This window comes from Schistocerca cancellata, chromosome 7 (genome assembly GCF_023864275.1).
Source record: "Schistocerca cancellata isolate TAMUIC-IGC-003103 chromosome 7, iqSchCanc2.1, whole genome shotgun sequence".
Taxonomy (NCBI): domain Eukaryota; kingdom Metazoa; phylum Arthropoda; class Insecta; order Orthoptera; family Acrididae; genus Schistocerca; species Schistocerca cancellata.
The window spans coordinates 248,435,292-248,462,809 of record NC_064632.1 but is presented as its reverse complement, the minus strand read 5'-3'; the positions used below and the strand labels follow the sequence as shown (position 1 = coordinate 248,462,809).

The following is a 27,518-nucleotide window of genomic DNA, read 5'->3' as shown; positions in this document are numbered from 1 at the left end:
GTGCTTCATTTCTGACTGTATCACTGTTAGGCATAAGAATAATACGAATATAAACATGATACGATATGTATATTCTTCTGCGTTTGCTGTTGTCTCACTCTAGTTTCGTAGTTTATTAGGCAGACAGGATTTAAATGAGATAGCAGCAAATACGAAAGAATACATGGCAAAATGCTTATATTCGTATTATTCTTATGATGAAGAGAATACTGCATGTGATTCACATTTCACCAGGTTCCTATTAGCAAACATCTCTTCTCACAGGTAGGAAAAAATTCAGAACGTAGAGTTGGCCATATTGACAAGCATCCCAAACAGTCTTGCCAGTCAGTTTTTCGTAGTACATTGAAATTCTGCTACATTCGAAGATGAACAATACGGAATTTGTATTTACTTCGTTGGATAATATATGAAAATGCAGTGGTCAAAAGCTCATCTCCCACCTTCTTTTTTTTTTTTTTTTTTTTTTTTTTTTTTTTTTTTTTTTTTTTTTTTTTTTTTTTTTTTTTTGGACGCAGAGGTTTTGGCGCCAGTTTTTATCTTTGTGCCTAGAAAGCATGCCTGTGTAGCGCTACATATATTCGACGGCAGAACTTAGTTGTGGCGGCACCTACCAACATTTTTCAGAACTTCCGCTTGCTTTGCACTCGATTCTAAGCCGCAGGCGGTTTTTTGGATTACAAAAACCATTAAAAAAGTGCGGCTTAGATTCGAGGAAATACGGTAGTGCTTCTTCCCGACAATGCTTGACCCCACGTCACTCGTCAAACACAGGAGCTTTTGAAGAAATTTGGGTGGACTGTTACGCCCCATCCACAGTACAGCGTGGACTTGCCCCCAGCAATTATCACCTCTTTCCCGAAGCTAAAGGAACACTTAGGTAGCAAACACTTTAAGAGCGATGATGAAGTCTGAGCAGAGGTCACACGCTTCCTCAACGGGTTGGCAGGAGACTTCTTCGACTTTAGGAATACAAATTCTCTAGCACCATCTTCAAAAGTGTGTCGAAAAAAATAGAGACTATGTTGAAAAATAGACAGAAGTGTAAGCTTTTCAACAATGTAGAAATTAATAAGAAAAAACAATGTTTTCTATTTGTTAAAATATGGGAACCTTACTTTTAGTACAACCCTTGTAATAGCCTTTTTGTCTTCCTCCTAAAGACAGAGTGGTCGTTATTTCTAGGTCAAGAATCCAACAAAATCAATTAAGTATTTTCTGCAAACAATGAGATGATGTATTGGATGTAACATGGAAAATTATTGACTACCATTATTCCAGATTTTGCTATGTACACTCCTGGAAATTGAAATAAGAACACCGTGAATTCATTGTCCCAGGAAGGGGAAACTTTATTGACACATTCCTGGGGTCAGATACATCACATGATCACACTGACAGAACCACAGGCACATAGACACAGGCAACAGAGCATGCACAATGTCGGCACTAGTACAGTGTATATCCACCTTTCGCAGCAATGCAGGCTGCTATTCTCCCATGGTGACGATCGTAGAGATGCTGGATGTAGTCCTGTGGAACGGCTTGCCATGCCATTTCCACCTGGCGCCTCAGTTGGACCAGCGTTCGTGCTGGACGTGCAGACCGCGTGAGACGACGCTTCATCCAGTCCCAAACATGCTCAATGGGGGACAGATCCGGAGATCTTGCTGGCCAGGGTAGTTGACTTACACCTTCTAGAGCACGTTGGGTGGCACGGGATACATGCGGACGTGCATTGTCCTGTTGGAACAGCAAGTTCCCTTGCCGGTCTAGGAATGGTAGAATGATGGGTTCGATGACAGTTTGGATGTACCGTGCACTATTCAGTGTCCCCTCGACGATCACCAGTGGTGTACGGCCAGTGTAGGAGATCGCTCCCCACACCATGATGCCGGGTGTCGGCCCTGTGTGCCTCAGTCGTATGCAGTCCTGATTGTGGCGCTCACCTGCACGGCGCCAAACACGCATACGACCATAATTGGCACCAAGGCAGAAGCGACTCTCATCGCTAAAGACGACACGTCTCCATTCGTCCCTCCATTCACGCCTGTCGCGACACCACTGGAGGCGGGCTGCACGATGTTGGGGCGTGAGCGGAAGACGGCCTAACGGTGTGCGGGACAGTAGCCCAGCTTCATGGAGACGGTTGCGAATGGTCCTCGCCGATACCCCAGGAGCAACAGTGTCCCTAATTTGCTGGGAAGTGGCGGTGCGGTCCCCTACGGCACTGCGTAGGATCCTATGGTATTGGCGTGCATCCGTGCGTCGCTGCGGTCCGGTCAACTGCACATACGGTTCACGTCCACGCTGTCGCGGCATGCTACCAGTGTTAAAGACTGTGATGGAGCTCCGTATGCCACGGCAAACTGGCTGACATTGACGGCGGCGGTGCACAAATGCTGCGCAGCTAGCGCCATTCGACGGCCAACACTGCGGTTCCTGGTGTGTCCGCTGTGCCGTGCGTGTGATCATTGCTTGTACAGCCCTCTCGCAGTGTCCGGAGCAAGTATGGTGGGTCTGACACACCGGTGTCAATGTGTTCTTTTTTCCATTTCCAGGAGTGTAGATTACAATTTTTTTGCAAGTAAACAGTCTTTCTTTCTTTCTTTTCTTTTTTCCTTCTTTTTTTAAAAATTTTCCTTGACATTCCTAAAGACAGATAAAAAGCCACAGAAACAGTAAGCCACTGATACTGATCACTGATATTGCAGTATATGAATGTTTAAGCATTTTCTACCTCTTTCTTTTAATGAAACAACTTACAGCCTTTGGTTTGTCACTGAAAGCCATTGCTGCACGTTTTGTCTGGGTTTTGAAGGTATTCTATTTTTGTTCTGGACCTTAATTAGCACAACAATCATTATTCAAACTACAATTCAAGGGATCATCTGAGTTATTTCCTGTTTCTTCTAATAATCATGTTTCCACAGTTTCTAATAAAATGTCAACATTATGTGAATGAATGTCCAAGGAATTAACTAATATGGTAGCACACTGGACTCGCATTCGGGAGGACGACGGTTCAATCCCGTCTCCAGCCATCCTGATTTAGGTTTTCCGTGATTTCCCTAAATTGTTTCAGGCAAATGCCGGGATGGTTCCTTTGAAAGGGCACGACCGATTTCCTTCCCAATCCTACCCTAACCCGAGCTTGCGCTCCGTCTCTAATGACCTCGTTGTCGATGGGACGTTACACACTAACCTAACTAAATTAATTAACTAATAAATAACACCTGTATAGGACTTCAGAAGAAGTAACCAATTTAGAATGCACACCACATACTCCATATTTTCAAGGTTGAGAACATTAACTGGATTCCACATTAGTGTGAAACTCTGAAATCTGCATATAAAGACAGATGCAATTAGCAACCACTGCTAATTATTATGGATATGAACTGAGTTGCAGATGCGAGTGAATAGTAACTGTGAACAATTGTGTCAGATGAAATATTAGTGGAAACTGAAATTCGCTTCACAAATTACAATTGTGTTGTGCCCTGTTATCTGTTTAATGATGTGCCACCTACCAAGGGTTTGTGCTCTCTGTGTAGTGCATGCAGCTATGGCAGGGTATAAATTTTTCCAGTATTGCCAATGTTCAGTATTTTTTTAAAATCTTTGCAGTGTTTCTTAGCTGCTAAAATTTCAACATTGTGTTTCTTTTGGTGTCTTCTTCCTATATAAAAATTTCTGCAGCAAGTTTTGACATTAGATTGGACTCTTTCCTTGTCAGACTGGCTACAGAGCAGTTGGACTTAAGCAACATCTGCTGAAAGAGGTTCACTTGTGACAACAGTCACAGTTATTGTGTGCATATTTATTGTGTCTCCTAAGCTGCACTTTGAAGATCACACATTGCACCATGTCTCCTCTGGCTCTGGGGTTGGTGCCACAGTCACGTATTGAGTGTACAGTGAATTATTTTTACCACTTGCACAGCACTTTGTCAAACATGAAAAAGAACACTCTAAACTCATGAGTCTGGACAATCTTAAAAGCTAAACATGTGTAATAGTAGTATCATATGCAAATAACAATGGTATTATTTTGCTTACTCTGCTACTTCACATAAGCCATAAGCTACATCCTCTTGATTTGGAAGTTTGGCTTCTTTCAGGAAATTACACAATCCAGCACATTGTGATCATATGGCAAGCACAAGGGAATGATGTTGGTGGACTAGTTCCCAGAGCATTCTCCCTTGCCATCAGCAATCAAAATATATGCAGCAGTTTAAGGCATGCAGTCTTGAACCACTGCATACAGATATTTTTGGACCTGAAGGATATCAGCCACTACCTCCATCACGCCACTCCCAAACCCAGCGTCTGTCCACAGGAATCAAAGCCTTGTGGAAGAACTAGGTGCAAGACCTGCCCAAAACACCCACCCAGTACTTCCTGTTCCAATCCTCTCACAGGTGTATCATACCCCATCACAGGCCAGGCCACATCTACATCTGCATCTAGACTGTAAACCACTGTGGAGTGCACAGCAGAGGATACAGCCCATTGTACCAGTTATTAGGGTTCCTTCCTCTTCCATTCACATACAGAGCACAGGAAGAATGATTTTTTGAATGCCACTGTGCATGCAGTAATTATTCAAATCTTATTTTTATGATCCCTATGTAAGGGATACATAGGGGATTGTAGTATATTTCTAGAGTCACCATTCAAAGCTGGTTCTTGAACCTTTGTTAGTAGACCTTCTTGGGATAGTCCACATCTATCTTCAGGAGTCTTCCAGTTCAGTTCCTTCAGCATCTCTGTGACACTTGCCCACAGATTAAACAAATCAGTGACCATTCATGCTGCCCTTCTCTGTACACTTTTAATATTCCCTGTTAGTCCTATTTGGTATGGGTCTCACACACTTGAGCAATATTCTAGAACTGGTAGCATGGGTGATTTTTAAGCACTCTCCTTTGCAGACTGATTGCACTTCCCCAGTATTCTACCAATAAAACAAAGTCTACCACGTGCTTTACCCATGACTGAGCCTATGTGATTCTTCTATTTCGTATCTCTGCAATGTGTTACACTCAGGTATTTAAATGAGTTGGCCAATTTGACTCATTAATATTGTAGTAATAGGACAGTATGTTTTTTTTTTTTTTCATTTTGTGAAGTGCACAGTTTTACAGTTCCAAATATTTAAAGCAAGTTGCCAATCTTTGCACCAGTTTAAAATCTTATCAAGATCTGACTGAATATTTATGCAGTTTCTTTTAGATAGTACTTCATTATAGATAACTGCATCATCTGCAAAAAGCCTGATGTTACTACCATATTTACTCGAATCTAAACCACACGTGAAAAATGAGACTCAAAATCAAGGAAAAAAAATTTTCCTGAATCTAAGCCGCACCTGAAATTTGAGACTCGAAATTCAAGGGAGAGAAAAGTTTTAGGCCCCACCTCCAAATCGAAACAAAGTTGGTCCATTGTAATATGAGACCAATTTAGGTCGAATGAATGACGATACAGCTACAGTAGTTTGGTTCGAGTCGTAAGCTTAGCAGTTAAGCTTTTAAGCTTTACCAGGTAGCCATTGCTATGCGTCAGGCACTCCGTCCGTATTTATACGGGTACCCTTCCTTTTTCACATGATTCGTCAGGTTTGAATCGATTGCTTATTTTTCTTTTATCTGATAAGTGCTGTTCTCTTTGTTATAGGTGTTTACGTCACTCCAAGCTGAAAATGCGTTCTTGTACAGTGTCATGCATTGTTTAGTTACAAATAAAGGTCAGTTTAAAAGGAGCCTGAAAGACTTACTAGTGGCCAACTCCTTCTACTCCATTGATGAATTTTTTAATAGAAACAAATGATGTATTGTATATATTCATACTATTAGTATTGTTATTTCAGCTTAAAAAAATAAAAAATTTAAAAAAATGGACATGTTCCACATCCACAAGGATCTCATCAGCATGGATCTATGGAATGAAAAATTAATTTAATCTAATCTTGTCGCATTCTGATAATGTGTGTTTACGACCTGTCACTGCTTGCGGCATGGCTTGCTTTTGTGCACGCTGCCGCCACTTACGATAAAAAAAAAAAAGAGAGGAATTGTCTCATTAGCGAAACAATGGCAAGAGACTGCTATTTGTTGTTACTTATACTGCTGCTTTCTTTGATAATGATCAACAAGAACCAAATAATAGACTGCGTATGATAGAAGATGTTCTGAACGAGAGTTTAGCTAAAATGTTTCACCATTTGAAAATCTTTGCAGATGCCTCTTTTGTACATTACATTCTGCACATAAATTAGAGTCATCTTAGATTTAAAAATATAGTCAATTGCCGTGCTTCATTTCTGATTGTATCACTATTAGGCATAAGAATAATACGAATATAAACATGACATGACATGTATATTATTCCGCATTTGCTGTTGTCTCACGCTAGTTTCGTAGTTTATTAGGCAGACAGGATTTAAATGAGACAGCAGCAAACACGAAAGAATACATGGCAAAATGTTTATATTCATATTATTGTTATGGTGAAGAGAATACTGCATGTGATTCAAAATTCATAAAAGTTCCTATTAGGAACCATCTCTTTTCACAGGTAGGAAAAAATTCAGAACGTAGAGTTGGCCATATTGACAAACATCCCAAACAGTCTTGCCCGTCGGATTTTCATAGTACATTGAAATGCTGCTACATTCAAAGATGAACAATACGGGGTTTGTATTTACTTCATTGGATAATGTATGAAAATGCAGTGGTTGAAACTCGGGGCGGAGAAAAAAGCTCGTCTTCGACCTTTTTTTAATTTATTTACTGACTCGGAGGTTTTGGCACCAGTATTTATCTTTGTGCCTGCTCATCATGCCTGTGTAGCGCTTCATATATTCGACGACAGAAGTTAGTTGTGGCCGCACATACCAACATTTTTCAGAACTTCCGCTTGCTTTGCACTTGATTCTAAGCCGCAGGAAGTTTTTTGGATTACAGAAACCGGAAAAACATACGGCTTGGATTCGGGTAAATACAGTATTAGTATGTCTACAAGGTCATTAACATACAACATGAAGAGCAAGAATCCCAACACACTTCCCTGAAGTTACTTCTGCATTTGACGACGACTCTCCATCCATGATAACATGCTTCCTACCAGAAAGTCCTAAATCCTGTCTCAAATTTCACTTGATACCCCATATTATCAAACTTTTGACAATAGGCATTGATGTGGTACTGAGTCAAATGCTTTTGGAAATGAAGAAAACCTGCATTTACCTGATTGCCTTGGTCCAAAGCTTTCAGTATGTAGTGTGAGAAAAGTGCAAGTTGGGTTTCACGTGATCAATGTTTTCGGAATCCATGTTGGTTGGCATCAAGGAGGTCATTCCATTCAATATACCTTATTATCCTTGAGCTCAGCATATGTTCTAAGATTCTACATCAAATTGATATCAAGGATATTCGATGGTAGTTTTGTGGGTCACTTCTACTATCCTTCATGTAGATGGATGTGACCTGTGTTTTTTTCCAAGAACTGAGTATAGTGCATTGTTCAAGGGATCTGTGATAGATTACAATTAGAAGAGGGGCTAACTCAGCCACAAATTCAGTATAGAATCTGACAGGGATTCCATCGGGCTCTGGAGGCTTGCTCAGTTTTAACGATTTCAGCTGTTTATCAACACCACTGACACTAACACTTATTCCATTCATTTTTTTCAGTGGTATGGGGATTAAATTGGAGCAATTCTCCTGGGTTTCCCTTTGTAAAGAAACATTTGAAAACAGAGTTAAGCATTTCAGCTTTTGCTTTGCTACCCTCAGTTTCAGTTCCTGTCTCATTCGCTAGGGACTAGACACAAACATTGGTGCCACTAATAGCCTTTACATTGCTCTCTTGACAGCCAAACACATTTCATTCAGCAACTCTCTATCTCTTACCCTACACTTTGTTTTACACCTATTGTGCAGTAATCTCTGTCTCTTTAGAAGTTTCTTTACAGTGCCTGTATACTATGAAGATTCCCTTACAGTATGGGCTGTTCTAATGGGTACATATCTATCCATTGTGTGGCCAATAATTCATTTGAACTTGAGCCATAGTTACTCTACATGCTCCTGCCCTGTGCTGTAAGTTTCAAGTTCCTCATTGAGATATGACACTATTGAATTTTTATCTAGTTTATTGAACATATATATCTTTCTGTTTGTGTTCTTTGGACTTTGGTAATCATTATTGCCACAACTGTGTCATGGTCACTAATATCAGTTTCATTGTGGACATCCACAAAGAAGTCAGGTATGTTTGTTTCTATTAGATGCAATAAGTTTCCATCATGAAAGGAGTTCATAACTATCTGTTCGAGATAGTTTTCAGTGAAGGGATTTAGTACTGTTTCACAGGATGTCTTATCATGCTCACCGCTAACAAAACTGTAACTAACTCTATTAATTGTTGGATGATTAAAAGTCTCCACCAATTATTACAGTATGACTGGGGAACTTACGTATAAATGAACTAATGTTTTCTCTAAAGTTTCAGGTTGTATCAGGAGACAAGTATGGTGGGTGACAGAAGGCTCCTATTATTAATTTGATGCCCACCCCTGATACTGAGTCTTGCCCAAACAGTCTCACATGCAGCTTCAATTTCTATCTTAGTGGATTTGAGTTTCTTGTCTACTGTGACAAATATACAGTGTCCTTCCCCCTATGCCTATCCTTTTGTGCACGTTCCACATCTATGGAACAAGTACTAATCTAATGTAATCTAATACACTTAAATTTTCCCCAAAAATCTCACTGCAATCAATTTCAAGTTTCAACTAGCTCTTTGTACCTACTGCCATGCGAGCTTCACTGCTTTTCATGAGCACTAAAACTCTAGCACTGTTGCAAATGCTCCAGCATATTTTAATACTTCTACCTGTCGGAGGCATTTCTTTCAATCTTAAACTGATACCTCTGGGTTTCCTGTGGCTGTCATTATCTAGATTGAATAAAGAGTCACCTAATCTAAAAGACCCTTGTGTGCACCATACACACGATCAGCTACCTGAATAGCAGAGTCTGATGTGTAGTGCACACCTGGCCCATTTAGGGTCAATTCTATGGCACAAGCCTAGGAAGTCACAGCCTAGCTTGTCACAGAACCTTCAAAGTCTCTGGTTCAGTCCTTCCACTTGACTCAGAACCAAAGGACCATGATCAGTTATGGGGACAGTGTTATATCCTAGCCAGTAATGCCAACCGAGCCCGCTGCCAAAAGGTTGGCAGCATCAAAGTCCGGACGCCGTCCGCATAAGCAGCGCCAGCGATACAGGAAATCGCCGCAAGTCTGCGCGCGCCACCGCTGGCTTCTGGCTTCTTAAGCACTGGAGTCGCGAGCGCTAGGACAGTTCTGTATTCGCCGCTCAGTGGTATACTCGCCACCGATTTGTGTACTTGCTAGTCAGTTGTGTGTTCATCGCAGCAGGATTGTTGTTTGTCATCAGCCGACGCTGACGTAGCCGCTCCGACTCGAACTAGACAGATTTCTGTAGACACGGAGTTCACTAATGTGTTTCTGTATCTTCGTTAATAAAGATAAGTACCGACTTTTATTTAATCAGAGTGTTTGGGTTTTCATCTTTCTGTTCACTGTTCCAGCGGACCGGTCGGCCCGCTATTAAAAGTGTGGCGGTGACTTCGTAAGCCATTTCTACAGCGAAGTGTTTGTCGCTACGAACGCCGCCACAAAAGACACTGCTGCAAATTGTGAGCTCCATTGTACCTCCATGCACAAGGCTAGTTTTCTCAACCTTCTCTGCCAGCCTCTGGAACGATTCAAGTATGACCTCAGAGCCCAAAAGACAGACATCTTTCGTTCCAACATGTGCCACAGTTTCCAGTTGGTTGCACTCTGTTCTGTCAATGGCTGCTTTAATAGCCTCTTCAACATGTCGAATGACGTTCTCAGACATACACACTGAGTGCATCTGGTGTCCTTTCATGCCCCTTGCTGCAATTCTCTTAGGGGTACCATCATTCACCATACATTTAAACTGTCAACAATTAATAGTCCCCTAACCTTTTGTGTTTGCCTCCTCTTGACACTGGACAAAACAGGTTTCCCCAAAACAAGTGAAGTGAGTCACACTGACTCAGTATCAGTTTCAGTGAGAGAGAGAGCACCTCAAACCTGTTTGCTAGAGCGATTGGTATGACACCCTGAGTCTTCCCAGGTCCCCATCAACCCTGTACAGGATGCCTAGATCTACCATTGACACACCACTCAAAGTCAAGTGGACTAGTAATGACAGATCCTGTACTTTCCGCAGAAGAGACAGGACCATAGGAGAGGATAGTACTTGAGTTTTCTCTGGTACCAGTATCACAGGTACATGACTCTCAGGAGTTTTTCCAACACACTGACTTGTAGCAGCTGCCAATCATTTGACAGTAGCGAGGGTGATTTCCAGCTGCTTAGAAACGTCAACCAATTCATCTCATGTTTGAGAACAGTAGTCAGAGTAGTGCATTTTAGTTTGTGCATTGTATTACAAGGCAGTGATAACATAACTTTAAATTAAGCCCACTGATCATCTTGTAATCTTTTGAACTAAGAAGTGGCTATTCCCTATAAGAATTGAAGAAAATATACAAAATGAGATTTCTATTACGGCAACACAAGAACCTGTGGTAAAAATTACTATTGGTACTTCCCTAAAACATATTGAGGTGAATTATAATTGTTTGTGAATTTTAATACAGAGCTATTTATAAGAGATGGAGATAATATACAGGCCTACTCCTCTTTAAGGTAAAACTAGGTGCAACTCAACATGTTAGTTAAAATATCTGCTACAGAAACTAAATCACAAATGCTGATTTACTATAAATTGCTTGTGGATTACGCAAAGAACAGTGGTAGCTTCCAAAAATTCTCAAAAATGCACGTTTTTTTGTGTTGATATACAATAAAATTTGTGGGTGATGTATTCTAGACAGAATTGCAAACCACAAATGCTGATCTGCCACAAGATAAAATATGTATCCAAAACACTGGTACCAGTAACTTAAGATAGTTTCTTATAGTTTCCTATGCATCTGAAAATTCTTAAAAATAACCTGTTTTTCATATAATTGTGAAATGAATTTAGAGAATATCTATTTTGAATGATGACAGACTACTGTCCTCAAAAATTTTAAGAGTACAATTAAGTTTAAGCCTATAATTGATGATAAGTTGCCCCCACCCTCGGTAGCTGAGGGGTCAGCGGGACAGAATGTCAATCCTAAGGGCCCGGGTTTGATTCCCGGCTGGGTCAGAGATTTTCTCTGCTCAGGGACTGGGTTTTGTGTTGTCCTAATCATCATCATTTCATCCCCATCAATGCGCAAGTGGCCGAAGTGGCGTCAAATCGAAAGACTTGCACCCGGCGTACGGTCTACCCAACGGGAGGCCCTAGTCACACAACATTTCCATTTATTTACAATATGAGTTTACTGTGGCACTTGGGAATCTTCGAAATTTCACAATATATCACAATACAAATGAGTATTGATACAATCAATGAAAATTATGAAGAAGTGACACAATCAGTGAAATAAGCAAATCTAGAACTTCATGTCAGCACATGGTTTTTGTACACGCATTATCACCTAAAGGAAAATTCTGATATCTAGTTTCATACATAAATAAATGTGTTTATTGGATAGATTTTTCACTTAGCTGATTTGGTGCACGCCTCTATACTGGCATGTCGAAGAAGATCACTGCAGCATGAGTTTATCTTGATGAAAATCACAAAAATGTGCAGCACCAACAAAGTACGTCTTTTGCCTGTTGCAGCTAACAATGCCATCTGTGAAACAGCCATGCCATGTGCCACCTCTGCTACAATCATTGGACAGCTTTTTGTATTGGTATGACTATGAACCAACTGTCCAGCAGGACAAATGGCCAGCACCAAACTGTAGCCACTCCATGGCACGACATGTAGCTTAACATAACACGTTTGATTTCAGTGGCTGCTTAGCAACCCAGGCCATCTGGATCCTCCCCTCCATCACCATCTATCTTAAACTGCACAGATGGGGGTTATCCTTACAACACATTCTCTGCTTCAGAAATCATCCCTGCCTTAACCTATGATAAACAGTTGCCCCTACACCCTCCACCCAACAGTTTCTATCCCCTGCTGTCCTCTCACAACCTCATAATTCACATCCCTTAACTCACATTGTGGGCCACTCTCTGCCAACAGACCCATCAGTCTGTTGTCCTTCAATGCTCTTCTCCTTTTCTGCTCCTCATTCCCACACACTTTCCTCCACCATAACCTCTTGACACTGCATATAGCAGTCTTGTCCTAGCACCGTATGGTTCCTGCACACTCCGCATGTTCTGTGCTATCCTTTCCTCCTTCCTCTCCCCACTTTGGATTGCTGCTTCCGTTTGCTGCATTGCTGCTTCTGTTTGCTGCAACACATTTGCATTCTGGCTAAAGCAGCCAGGGATGGTGATCATGTGTGGGTGAGGTGAACTTTATGTGAATGTCTTCATGTGTGTATTTTACTCGCTGAAGAAGGTTTTGGTTTAATGCTCAGATGTATAACAGTATTTTCATTGTCTCTGTGTGCAGCTCAGTGTGTCATATTTAAGGTGAGTAGCAATCTATCATTGTCACAATATTGTTAATATTCCAACTTGGACTCTCCATAGTTTAGATTCAAGTTCAGCCCATGTCTGGGTACCTAGTCTGTATGTTTGTACCTTCATTAACAGTCTACTGTGGGGCACCGTGTAAAATGCTTTCTGTAAATCTTGGAGTATGGAATTTGTCTATTTCCCTTCATCCATAGTTCACAGGATATCATCTAAGAAAAGGGTAAACTGAGTTTTACATGAGTGATGCTTTCTAAATTCTAAATCTATGCTGATTTGTGGACAGAAACTTTTCCATGTCAAGAAAATTTATTATGTTCTAACTGGGAATATGCTCAAGGATTCTGCAGCAAACTGATGTTAAGGATATTGGTCTATAATTTCACTGGTCTGTTATTTTACCCTTAATATATACGGGAATAACCTGTGCTTTTTTTCCAGTCACTTGGGACTTTTCACTGTACAAGAGATTCATGTTAAATGTAAGTTAAGTAAGGGGCCAGTGCCATAGACTAATTCCTGTAAAACCAAATTAAAATGCCATCTGGACTTGATACCTGTTTGTTTCCAACTCTTTCAGTTGCTTCTTGACAGCAGGGATGCGTATTGCTATGTCCTTCATAAAAAAGTCTATGTAACTGTCAAATGTCAGTGTTTGTATGATCCTCCTTCTTGATGGATTTCTTAAACGTGAAATTTAAAACTTCAGTTTTCCTTTTGCTGTCTTCTGCTGCCACACCAGACTGGTCAAAGAATGACTGGATAGAAGCCTTTGACCCACTTTTGATTTTATGTAGGACCCAAGTTTTCTCAGGTTCTTGGAAAGATCTTTTTGCTAAGGTGTGACAGTGGTAGTTGTTTTATGCTTCACACATCGCTCTTTTTACAGACACAAAAATTTACGTTAACTTTGGCCTATCATGATTTGTGCATTCTTTTTTGACCTGAGAGTGCAAAGTCTTTGCCGCTTCAGCATTTTCCAAATTTTATTATTAATTCACAGTATGTCTTTCCCATCCTTAATTCACTTACCCAGTATATACTTCTCCAGAGTGCAATTTTCAATCCATTTAAACTTGGCCCGTAATTCCTCTATGCCCATCATAGTGGAAGTAAATGATGTCCGTTGTCTGTCTGGAATGCTAACAAGTGCTTATCTGCTGTTTCCAACACAAATACTCTCCTAGCCTTCTTGATGGATGTATTAACTTAGTAACATTTCATCGATATGTGATATCAGGGTCACTAATCCCTGTCTCTGTACTGACACCATCGATAATTCGGGCCTGTTTATAGCTACAAGGACTAAAATATTTCCATTGTGTGTGGGCTGTTGAAATAGCTGCTGAAGACAGTCTGTGGGAAACATGTTCAAAAGTACTTCACAAGATTGCATGCCCATATCACCTGCAATGAATCCATATGCATCTCAGTCTATACTTGGTATGCTTAAGTCTCCTCCAGACACTATTACATGATCTGGGTATTTCCACACTGCTGAGTGTGGACTTTCTTTGAATGATTCTAAAACTGTCATATTGTAATTAGGTGGCTGGTGAAAACATCCAGTAATTAACTTGAATTCACTTAGATCTGTTACACACATCCAGATAGCTTCACAGTCACACTCAAATTCAACTTCAATAGAGACAATATTTTTGTTGACTGCAGTGAACACTACTCCTCCTTACATCATCTAATCTGTCTTCCTGATATACATTTCATGACTAAATATTTCAGAGCTTCCTACTTTGGGTTTCAGTCAGCTCCTGATTCTGAAAATGACCTGAGCATGAAAGCTTGTGGAGGCAGACTTTATATATTGTGTAACATTAATACAGTAATGTAATTTTAGACAGTAATTTTCATATTCTTCTAATTGGGTTTGTAAATTGCACGAATATAAATTTTGATCAGTTGTTTGGGAAATGTTGCTATGGTCTTTACTTCACTTACTGTCTTGAAGGGTCCTGGCTATAAATGATGAGTTATTATGAAATTAATGTATTCTATTAAATCTATGGTATTCAACCATGCAGTGGCCAATTATTAAGTTATAATGTTTACAGAAAGTATCCAGAAGGATGGACGACAGATCCAGGAAGAGACTCACAACTGGAATATCGCCTAAGTATTTATCATGCCAGTCGTGATGATTCTGGAGTTTTCACATGTGTAACTCCAACTCGTCACACTCACGCAGTTGAAATTGTTGTCAAAGGTCAGTAATATTTAGCTTAATTATCAGTTGTTATATTATTGTTGTTGTGGACACTTTAGTAGTAAAATGTGCCTGATATTGGACGAGCTATGGCAATTACAAAATCACATTTCATCTTCAGAATTTCTGGATTGTTCAAGATAGTGTCATAGCCACAGCACATTTGAGAAGTGTCATAGCCACAGCATATTTGTGAGAAATACATGTGCTCCAAACACAAGAATATGATATTTCAGTACATCCCTTCTGGCTACATCATTGCTGTGCTTTCTGAGTCATTTTGCTCTGATTAAATATTTAGGGTGATCACATTCATTCCCTGTATTTTTTAATTGTTTTACACTAAAAATCTTATTGCTAACTCAAATGCTACTACAGTTCTGATGCTGAAATGTGATGTGGATTAAATATTTCAGCTTATTATTTGAAAGATCATAATTTAATTTTCCAAAACACATTTCTGAATCAGTATTTTATTATCTCATTCTGTGCATACATAAAACATATCTAGGAGACTGAGCAGTACAAACATTGAAACTGTGACAAAATTATTATTAATAAAGTTTTACTTTCAGATAACTTAATTCCATATTGTGGAAGGTTCTCCCTTTTAATTTAATATAAATTTTCATAACCATGTACAGTGGAGTCTACAAGTAAGTTTTAATCTGTGAGACGGAAACATGAAATTTACTTTGATTCTAGTAATGTCCGTATGTTGAAAACACTGTCCTATATAATATATGTAAACACTAATTCTGAATTACAATGTATTGAAATTTTAAAACAATTATATCCCTCAATAATAGTTTGCATGATTCTCTAGGCATAATATTACCCTTTATTTAATAATAGATTTTTGCAATAATAATATTTTATTTACACTACATGCATTCCTGCAAAATATGATTCCCTGTATTAGGTTTCACTCAAAGTAGTTGTGATAAACAATTTTCTTGTGTTTATGTCACTTACCTAGGATGGTATTGTCATTGCAAATGCAAGGCTGATTAACTTGTTCATTAAATAGTAAATTCATTCTGGGATATTTACAAAATATTTGTTTTATTTAGTACTAGGAAAAATTATATTTAAATGTGTGTTGTATTACTTCAAATAGGAAATTATTTGGCTCTATGAGGTGATATATCAATGGGTTAAGATCTGAAAAAATCTTCTGCTGGGATGAAAATCACAGACCATTAAGGATGGGATGAGGGTGAGAAGGTGGTGACATCTAAAAATAGTTGACTGAACTATATTAATGTCGGGTGCAGTCTTGATTACATTTGATAATGACTTTTACTATCTAGAAATTGATACTGGTGGACTCAGATACCCATAGCACTCTGAGTGATGGGAGAGTGAAGATGAGGGAAGAATGGGGGTGACATGCAAGCATAGTTATGGAATTCATGGAAAAATTCCCACCAGAATTTGTATACATGTGACTTCCTATCTGGGAATAAGTACTGTTGACATCAGGCTACCCTACTATGACTGTTTGAGGGATAGGGAAAGCGATGACATGTACTCATTACTCTGGAACATCTGAAGCAATTTCAACCACACTTGGTATGAATATGAAGTATCATCTGTTAAAAAAAAATGGGTGGGGGGATTTAAAAACCCCTACCACTGTTAGGAAGGGAACTGAGGATGGGAAAGAGGTGACATGTAAAAATTATAAATAACAACCAATATTAGTACAAAAAACATATTTTTGCATTATTAGACTGATTGGTGACAGTCCCAATGACATTCCACGCCAATGGGATTTGGTGAATGTTAAGAGTGGTGATGAGAAAAGGTTAACCCAAGTCAGGGCTGCTAGACTGACAATTCTGGTCACTATTGACCCATGGCAGTGGATTTGTAGATGGGAAGTGGGTGTGATTCGTAAAATGTAATTGTGGAATGTGTAGAGCAGATTCACCCAAACTTGATACGCATATCATTTACTGCTATGTTTCACTGCTGTCCCAAATAGTCCCAGGCTATTTCTATGAAGTTAGGATTAGATAAATTTTGGAAATTTGTGGTAAATTCCTATGGGACCAAACTGCTGAAGTCATTGGTCCCTAGGCTTACACACTATTAAATCTAACTTAAACAAACTTACACTAAGGTCAACACACACACCCATGCCCAAGGGAAGACTCGAACCTCTGATGGGGCATGCTGTGCAAACCGTTGCAAGGCACGTCAGATCGTGTGGCTAGGGTTGGATAGTTTACTGAAGCAGTCGAGGTGTGATGGGTTGCTTGAGGGTTTGTCGGATGAACTGTGGTCATCCTCGGAAGCTGGGAATGTTATCAGAATGCTCATTGTGGAGATCTAGAAGGAAGGGCTACACTTGGTCACTAATAAGAATGTTGAAATAAATATTGTGGTTCATGTTTGTGGTAACCTGAATGAGTAAGCCCAAATCAGGGGATTTTTTTGGGGGGAGGGGGTGGTATCACAGAACCACATCCAGCCTGAACTTTACCCTCCACATGTTGCGGATTGCATGCCTCATTGCAAGGTGTCTGACTGCAAAATCCATTCCATGTAGCTCATTTCACAAGGTTCACTCAAAACTGGCTTATATGAATCTCCATTCTCAGACAGCAGCAATTCCTGTTAAATTTGAAACTGATTGTCACTCACAAGGTATGACATTCTTCTCTGATCTCTGTCAGTCAGCCTTTTTAAGATCACTGTTCTTATGCCGTGTTAGATGTCTGTTAGTCATATATTATTCCATGTATACATGTTGGATGGTCTGCATTGATGCAGCACCAACAAACTGAAGCAAATTTAGTCACTAGAATGAGATTTTCACTCTGCAGCGGAGTGTGCGCTGATATGAAACTTCCTGGCAGATTAAAACTGTGTGCCCGACCGAGACTCGAACGCGGGACCTTTGCCTTTCGCGGGCAAGTGCTCTACCATCTGAGCTACCGAAGCACGACTCACACCCGGTACTCACAGCTTTACTTCTGCCAGTACCTCGTCTCCTACCTTCCAAACTTTACAGAAGCTCTCCTGCGAACCTTGCAGAACTAGCACTCCTGAAAGAAAGGATACCGTATTTACTCGAATCTAAGCCGCACTTTTTTTCCGGTTTTTGTAATCCAAAAAACCGCCTGTGGCTTAGAATCGAGTGCAAAGTACACGGAAGTTCTGAAAAATGTTGGTAGGTGCCGCCACAACTAACTTCTGCCATCGAATATATGTAGCGCTACAACAGGCATGTTTTGCAGGCACAAAGATAAATACTGGCGCCAAAACCTCTTCGTCAGTAAATAAATTTTAAAAAAAGGTGGAAAACGAGCTTTTTTCTCCGCCCCGAATTTCGACCACTGCACTTTCATACATTATCCAACGAAGTAAATAGAAATTTCGTATTGTTCATCTTCTAGCAGCATTTCAATGTACTACAAAAATCCGACTGGCAAGACTGTTTGGGATGTCTGTCAATATGGGAAACTCTACGTCCTGAATTTTTTCCTACCTGTGAGAAGAGATGGTTGCTACTAGGAACTTTTATGAATTGTGAATCACATGCAGTATTCTCTTCACAATAAGAATAATACGAATATAAACATTTTGCCATGTTTTCTTTCGTGTTTGCTGCTGTCTCATTTAAATCCTGTCTGCCTAATAAACTACGAAACTACAGCGAGACAACAGCAAATGCGGAATAATATACATGTCATGTCATGTTTATATTCGTATTATTCTTATGCCTAATAGTGATACAATCAGAAATGAAGCACGTCAATTGACTAGATTTTTAAATCTAAGATGATTCTAATTTCTGTGCAGAATATAATGTACTAAAGAGGCGTCTGCAAAGATTTTCAAATGGTGAAAAATGTTCGCTAAACTCTCGTTCAGAATATCTTCCATCATATGCAGTCTATTATTTGGTTCTTGTTGATCATTATCAAATAAAGCAGCAGTGTAAGTAACCTCACACAAGAGCAAGCCACGCCGCGAGCAGCGACAGGCCGTAAACACTCATTATCAGAATGCGACAAACAATGCAAGACACAGTACAGTAATGCATTTTCAGCTTAGAGTGATGTAAACACATAACGGCACTTATCAGATGAAAGAAAAATAAGCAATCAATTCAAACCAGATGAAGCACGTGGAAAAGGAAGGGTACCCGTATAAATACGGACGGAGCGCCTGATGCATAGCAATGGCTACCTGGTAAAGCTTAACTGCTAAGCTTACGACTCGAACCAAACTACTGTAGCTGTATCGTCATTCATTCGACCTAAATTGTGTCTCGTATTATAATGGACCAACATTGTTTCGATTTGGAGGTGCGGCCTAAAACTTTTATCTCCCCTTGAATTTCGAGTCTCAAATTTCGGGTGCAGCTTAGATTTGGGAATTTTTTTTTTCCTTTATTTCAAGTCTCATTTTTAAGGTGCGGCTTAGATTCAAGTGCGGCTTAGATTCGAGTAAATACGGTATTGCTGAGACATGGCTTAGCCACAGCCTGGGGGATGTTTCCAGAATGAGATTTTCACTCTGCAGCGGAGTGTGCGCTGATATGAAACTTTCACTGCTGGGTCATGGGCATTCCAGATGTGACACTGTAGCTCCTTTCTACGATTCTGACATGTCCCCACATTGACATGCCATACTGTGCCCATTCCATACAACGGAGCAGCACATATCCCCACGTCACATCTATGACTTTTCTTCACAGTGAATGGCTACAGGACCAGCTCATAGCAGTTCTAAATTATCTGTAGTGACCCAAATTGATCAGTGTATTTTTTTTTAAGGAAGTCATTAATACTTTGTCTGGTGAGATTATTAGTGCCATATCCGAAAGGCTTCTGGGTTGTTGGCTGGTCAGTGTTAGTTCTGATGACATTTCACCCCACTTCTGTGTGGAACTATTCTGTCAAGATCATAACCACTTCTGTTACAAGCTATTATATTGAATTTGTGGTTTTGCAGTTTCTCAGTGTAGGATCATTGTTTGTAACTTACTGCAAGCGTGAACTCCCTGATGTGTTTGTGTCTGCAAATTTGAATTTCATTTCCTTTAGTGCAGTATGTATTATAAATCTTGAAACAACAAGTGACAGACTTCCTTCAAGGCATAATTAATACTTTTCCTCATAACACTGACAATCTCCAAAGTGTTAAGCTCATCCCCATACAAGAACACAGCAGTCCATATAGCTTCTACCACAATGCCACAACAAGTGATTGAATTTGGCTGTGCCCTTCTGGCAGATGCAGTGTCCACTCCAAAATAATATATGATTTATAAAAATAGGAAACAGTGGAAACTCCAAGTTGGAATTCCAACAATGTAAGGAAAAAAATGGATTGCTAATTACCCTATAGATGACATTGGCAAGTTGCAGACTGGCACAACTAAAAGTCACTTACACATTTGCTTTTGGCCACAGCCTTCATCAGAAAAGGAAAGACATACATATTTATTCCCTCAAACCAGCACACCTCACATGCACCTGAACCGACATCTCTGGCAGCTCGGACCAGTCCAAAAGCTAGTGTGTAAGTGTCTTTTAGTTGTGCTTGTCTGCAACTTCAGGTATCGTCTTTCGGGTAAGTAGCAATCTGTTTTTTCCTTACATAGTTGAGCTTCTTTAATAAATATGAGCTGACTTTGTCAGTTCCTTGAGGGTTGCACATCATCCATTGTTCAGTGATAAGAGATCACAGGAGATGCATGCTACCCACATTATGGAAGGCAGAGGTCACAAAAAATCTCATGCACCTCTGTTGTTTTATGTGAACTTTGGACTCCAATGTTTCAGTCTCATCATATAAAACAAAATATGACAGACTTATGCATCTTGTTTATAATCTGTAGGATATGTTGCATTTATTCGTAAGTATAAGTCTTTGGTAAGAATAATGAACTACTGTTTCCTGATATTGATTTATGAGTATTTATTTTTCTTTCAGCTGTTCACTGTCCTCCTATTCCATCACGTAGAGGCTTGAATGTGAACACGCTTAATACCAAGATGAATACAAAGATTTTGCTCTCTTGTGCAAATGGAAATTCACTCATTGGTGCACCAGAGATTACATGTCTTCCATCTGGAAATTGGAGTGCACCAATACCCATCTGTGAAAGTGAGTACCTAAATCAAAATTGTTACAGGTGGAGAGAGAGAGATAAGTAGACTGGCTAATATTTACGTTGATGAAACAGCAGTACATGGTACTGCTAATATAAAAGCTTACATAAAAAATAACATTCCTTACTTTTGATATTATGATCTGGGATGTTTGGGAATAGTTTGTAACATTCTGGAAGATTCCAGAATATTCAGGAAAATCCAGATCATTTGGAATATTCCAAAACACTCTCAAATGTTGTGGAATATTCTGGAAAACCTTTTGGTATGTTCTGAAATTTGCCACAGGTGGGGCTACCCATTGGTGGGTGTATATAAAGCAAGACCCATTGTGGGTTCGAACATCAGTTACTTCTCAGTGATGAAGGGAGGAACTGAAAAGTAGTGCAGTGAGTGAATAAAAACAAACAGTGTAGTGTGAGTAGTCAAAGTGATACAGTGACTGAAAGTAAATTGAAAATAAAGTGTCAAAAGTGTGTAAAGTGTTCTTACCATATTTGTTAATAAAAAGTTGATTTGATTTACATTTTAGACAACTCTCAAATGTAAAAGAGGAGGAGATCTTGCCAGTTCTGAAGCAAAATGGCGAAAACAAAAACAACAGTGAGCAAATGACACAGACGAAGAGCCCAAAGCATGTTTAGGTTCCCAACAAACAAGAATAAGCACTGTGACAAGCAGAGGAACCAAAGAACAATGAAACAAATGGATTGAAAAATTAAAAATTGTGACACAATCTTATAATAAAGGACTGTGAACTCAAGCCAGCCATGAAAATATCGCTCTACGAAAAGTGCAGAAGAGTACACATAAACAGTACAACCATTCCATTATGACCTCAGTACCTGACAAAAGAATATAACAAACACAAACATGTTGTAAGCGAAAATATGGATAACATCTGCCAAGTTCACAATGTGCAAAAATTCAGTAGAGAAATACCAGCATTCTGCTGCATGAATGGTAAAAATTGAATACTACCACTGGAAGCACATCTGCAGGAATTTTTACATTACATGTGCAGGGAGACTCCAGAATCAAAACAGTTTCTCCAAAATATAAAAGCATACAATGCCTGCTTCCAGATGACTTCTTTCAGTGACAGTTTGATCAACTCTAACAGAGGTGAAATCGATTATGTTTTTTCCATCCAAGGACAAATCTATCACAACATGGGATCATTACTACCATTACCCAATGAAGACCATAAATTTCTGCGAGTATATTTCTTCAGAAATGAAGAAATAGAAACTGATCGACGATGCAGAGGTATCAGTGGACTGAGATGAGAAGTTGTCTGAGATGTACAGAGGATCTTATATGAATACAGTCAACTGATTCACATATTCAATACAGCACAAGACCCAGTGATTTCTGGTGACTATAAAGTTATAATTCGAGCTGACAAAAGACCACATGGAGAATATAGATGTTGATTTAATGTACCTCAGATAGACAAAGTCACCATTATAATTGTGGACAGTGAAAACACAAGCTGCAACATAATTGCACAGCAAAGAAGAGGACTACAACACTTTGCAGAGAAACACCATTCATATGATGTCCTCCAATATACATTAATATTTCTACATGGAGAGGATGGATATCATTTCAGTGTGAAACAAATCCAACCTGAAACTGGCTTAGAAATAAACAAAAAAGCTTACTGCTTAATGATAAGAGATAATTAAACATACAACCACATTCTCAACGCCCACCATCTATTCCAACAATTCCTGGTAGATATGTAAGCAAAAATAGAAGTGAAACAGATGCTTTACATAAGACTGAATCACAAGAAACTACCTGCAGAAGAATTCATCCACCTTTGAGACTCAATCATAAATGATGGAAACACTGACTTCATTGGAACAATGGTAATCTTACCTTCATCATACACAGGAAGTCACACAGACAAGCCCCCATGCATTGACACAACATAACAGCCTGAGAGTTCCGACAAAAACAAATGAGATTTATTGAAATCATCACAAAATTCCACATCTTTGAAACCATTGGATGCTGGATGTACACAATTGAATGGCAAAACGAATGATTGCCTCACTCACACAATCCCATATGGCTATGTGAGAAAATTCATCCCAAGGATATCAACAAAATCATCCCAGCTGAATTTCCCAACCCACAAGAAGATCCAAAGCTGTACAACATAGTAGTAAAACACATGATTCAATGGACCTCGCAGGCCATTAAACCCCAGTTCGCCATGTACAAGTGATGGAAAATTTACATAAAAGTACCCAAAACCATATTTGGATGACACACAAACTGAAGTTGGTGGCTATCCCAAATACAGAAGATGATCACCCAAAAATGGTGGCTTCACAGCAAAAATATGAATACAAGGCAGGAACAAACTAGAAATAGATAATCAGTGGTAATATCACATAACACACTACTTTCCAAAATGTTCCAAGTGCACATAAATGTAGAATACTGCAATTCGGTGAAATCCATCAAATATGTAAGTGTGTGAACAAAGGCAGTGACAGACAGTATTTCAAATAGCCAAAGACAGTGAATAGCAAAACAGAAACAACAAGATCGTCAGGTGCCAAATGGGAAGAGATATCAGCACTAATGAAGCAGCATATTGGATTTTTGCATTTCCTATACACAAACGTGAACCAACTGTGCAACATCTAGCAGTACATGTGGAGAATGGACAGAGGGTTTACTTCACAAAAGACACTGCCAGGAAAACTACAAGAAAACCACCTCAGAACACAACATTAATGGCTTTTTTATCAACTGTGCTAAACAGATCCATTTGCAACAACATTACTACACGTCAACCAAATGTTTGTGGAACACAACAGGAAAAATCTTTCAGCAACATAAACAAGGAATTCCAGTAGAAGATCATCCAGGAATTATGAAAACTGGCACACTAGGCCAGGTATATGTTGTACACCTGAACAACACTGAATGTTTCTACCTCTGGATGTTGCTACATGAAATATGGGGACCAATAAGTTTCACAGATCTAAAGACTGTTGATGGCTGCTTTTGCCAGGTATACAGAGATGCATTTCAAGGCTTAGGACTACTGGAAACCTACAACTACTGGGAATTAACACTACAAGAAGCCTCACTCACAGCCTCAGCTGAATAAATGAGAGGCTTATTCACCATACTTCTAACACCATGTAAACCATCAAATCTAAAATAACTGTGGGACTCCTTCAAAGAGTTTGCGTGCTTCATACTGCACCAACTCCAACAAGCTCATCCTGAACTGGCCATTGCATTCAACGGTGATATCTTCAATTAAACACTCATTCACTTAGAAGATAAATGGTTAGCAATAAACAACCAGACCTTAGTATAACAATGAAAACACCATGAAGAGATCCTATCAGTGTGCTAAACATTGAAATTACTAAGAAAAAAAGCTATAAAATCAATGAACTACTTCAATACATTGCTCACAACAAACCACTAGTAAGTAACAATCAAAAGAAATTTACATGCTAAACAACACATCACACTTGTACTGGCATCATCTGGCATTGCATTCACATGTATGGAACAGGGACAAACTGTCAGTTACACCCTACAACTACTGTTGAATACAGCCAAAGAACAATTCCCTGTATGTAAAATCTCAAGAGCATCTGGGTGGGGTGAACTTCTAAAGCAAACTAAAATTATCTTCTGGGATGAATGCACAATGGCACATAAAAATCACTCAAAACTATGGACAGAACATTCAAAGACTTGTGAGGAAACTTTGAAATGGAGGGAGGAGCTTTCCTCATACTCTCAGGAGATTTTCGCCAAACACTTACAGTTATTCCCAAGTCTGTATCAGTAGATGAGATCAGTGCATGCAAGTGCCTTAAAACCTGTACTAGTTATCTGTCACAGCCACCCCACTGATCATGTACACAAACAAATCTCCTGGGCAATTATCTTTTGGACCAATTTAGCAAATTCAGAAGCAACCTTATTTTAACATAGTACCACCCAGGTCTCAAATGACTCAATAGATTATTCTGCTGAGATTTCTCAAGTCAAACCCTGAAATGAAATAGTCTCTCCAAAAGTCCCTGTCAAACCAAATGGCATTCACTGACCACTATTGCTGTTTCCTAACACTGTAACTGTTCCCACTGCAAAGCGTGCCTTACACAACCACTCACTATCATGTACTCCAGCTCGAACTGTGGTATATCTTACAACATTAAAGACACAGTAACATGTCAGACAATTCATATTATTTATGAACTGTGTTCCTGCATGATCAGTTGAATGCCTAAATAGACACAAAGTAACTGCCTGCGTTGGGAATCGAGTACCCAGTTTCTCAGGTTGTGGTACATGTGACTCAAGTTTTTCCTGATGGACTGTTTACACCCTACCACTCAACATTGGTTTTTCTGAAATCCAGAGATGGAAACTTGCTTCCTGCACATCCTGTCATTTTGCCAACCTTCTGTGATAAGCTTCAGTTAGTGTAATTCTGATCTTTTCCTCTGTGGTAGAAGTTCATTATTTTGTAACTGTATGAACAGTTATTGATTGATCATATACAATATTTGTACAAGGCACAAATACAGAGGGTACTGAATGATCAAAGTGCTGATTGGGATGCTCACAAAAGTGGGAAGTACTGATGGGCATTCAGTTAGTACCCTGAACAATCATCTATAGCAAACACAGTGAGATTCTGAAAAGTGTTCACAAATAAAAATGAGTGCAGCATATTCTGTCATAACTAGATCAAGCCAAGAGCATAATGACTAAGGCAAATCAGTATTAGCAAGTCACTGTGGCCAGTATGCAGTCCACCTCTTATGTGCAGTGGTGTAACATAAGAACCATGACCCGTATAATGTCTTGTTTGATGCATTTTGGTTGTGAGCTGTAGGAACTGGCAGCACCAACAACTAGCCAGTTTTCATTTTCTGTTGTATGTCACTGTTATTGCTGCCAGGTGGTGTAGAGCCTGGAAATCTCATGCTCTATGGTGAGACTGAGGAGGCTGCCCTACTGGACTTATGGAGCTGTCCAACTGAACTGATGTATGGGTCTCTGGCAGCATTTGTGTTGCCACACCTTAGGATTGACAGAAGTACTGAAAGGTGCTGTGGTTGCCTGGATGTTAGACACACAATGGCATCTCTGTGATATTGTCTTCAGTGTAGGCAGCCACCAAACATGTGGATCTGGCTGCAGCGGCATGCACATGGTAGATGCCTCAGTTTCTCTTGGGATTATGAGCTGTCTAGCATGCAGGATGTCTGCTAGTGGTTGCGAGGGCTGTGCTGATGGTGGCAGCAGCAGTAGCAGTTGTGGTCATGGTGGTGGTGGTGGTGATTGTCATGGTCCACTTGGTGGCATGGTAGAGTGGTGGTGGTTGGCATACTCAGACAGAGTGCAGCTAGTTACTGATGACTCTGGAAACTGCCTTCTTTAGTGATCTCTCCTGGGGGTACTGCCCACTTGAAGTGCCTCCTGCATGTTCTTCCCACACTAGTGACCAGAATGAAACTGTGGGCAGCTTTGGAGACACTGAAATTACATTTGTGGGAGGAGCAGTAACGAGATCATCTGAGGTTGCCTACCATTTAGTATTTCAACAATATGTTACATGGATACGAAATGAAATCCAGTGATCATGTTTGTAGTTATATGCTATAATAAACCATTTGTTTGAGCTACAAATATTTTATTGATTCCCAACACATTTCAGCCACCAGCCACCTTAAAAAGGTTGATACAAAGTACCAATCGGCCCAATTTATTGTAACATATGATTCTACAGATTTTCACCTAATGTACTGGTACCATATTTTGTCTTAATCACTCTCAGCAGTACCAGTGTTCACTTCATTCCTCTCATTCCCATAATTTTCTTCATTCTCTTCAAACAGTACATCATCCTCACTGCCATCCAGCACATTTGATATTCAGCATTTCTTGAACCCCTCAATGATTGAATCTGATGATATGGAGAAACATGAAACAAGAATCCACTTACACACAATGGTGACTAACGGATCTTTAATCTTACCAGATGGTATAAGGGCATGGTCTTCTTCCAGGACCCAATCTGAATACATTTTTTGAAGATTGTCTTTGAATAGCTTGTTTATGGCTACATCTAGCACTTGTAGTTCTGAAGTTATAGCTCAAGGCATTACAATAAGGTGTCTTTTGTGCAGCAAGTTTATTTTTTATGTAAAGCATCAAAAAGTAGGATAGGTCTCTTAGCAAGCACTGCCTTAGGACTGTGATTTCAAACAATAAATGGCCAGTCAATGATCAATTCCATTGTCATCCTGCCCTTTCCTTGGCAGCAAATACTAAGCTTTTAGGAAAGTTTTCTTTGGGCATAGTTTTTGTCTTCAGAATGACATAAGAGGGTAACTTTCTCCCCTCAGATGTTATAGCTAACATCACAGTTATCCTATTTTTTTTTTTTTTTCATTTCATTCCTGGTTCTTGTTAATGGGTTACTTTTTGCCACTTCATGTCTACTATAACGTTGTGCACCACGACAAAAGA

General features: G+C 39.6%; 1 protein-coding gene across 1 annotated transcript in view; it reads left to right on the top strand.

Annotated features, from left to right (window-relative positions):
• Nucleotides 1-27,518, top strand: part of LOC126092720 (uncharacterized) — a 271,027-nt gene that overhangs the window by 220,492 nt on the left and 23,017 nt on the right. Inside the window, exons 20-21 of the mRNA XM_049908444.1 lie at nt 14,699-14,850; nt 20,806-20,979. Of these exons, the coding sequence (XP_049764401.1) occupies nt 14,699-14,850; nt 20,806-20,979 (326 nt within the window). The remainder of the gene's footprint in view (nt 1-14,698; nt 14,851-20,805; nt 20,980-27,518) is intronic.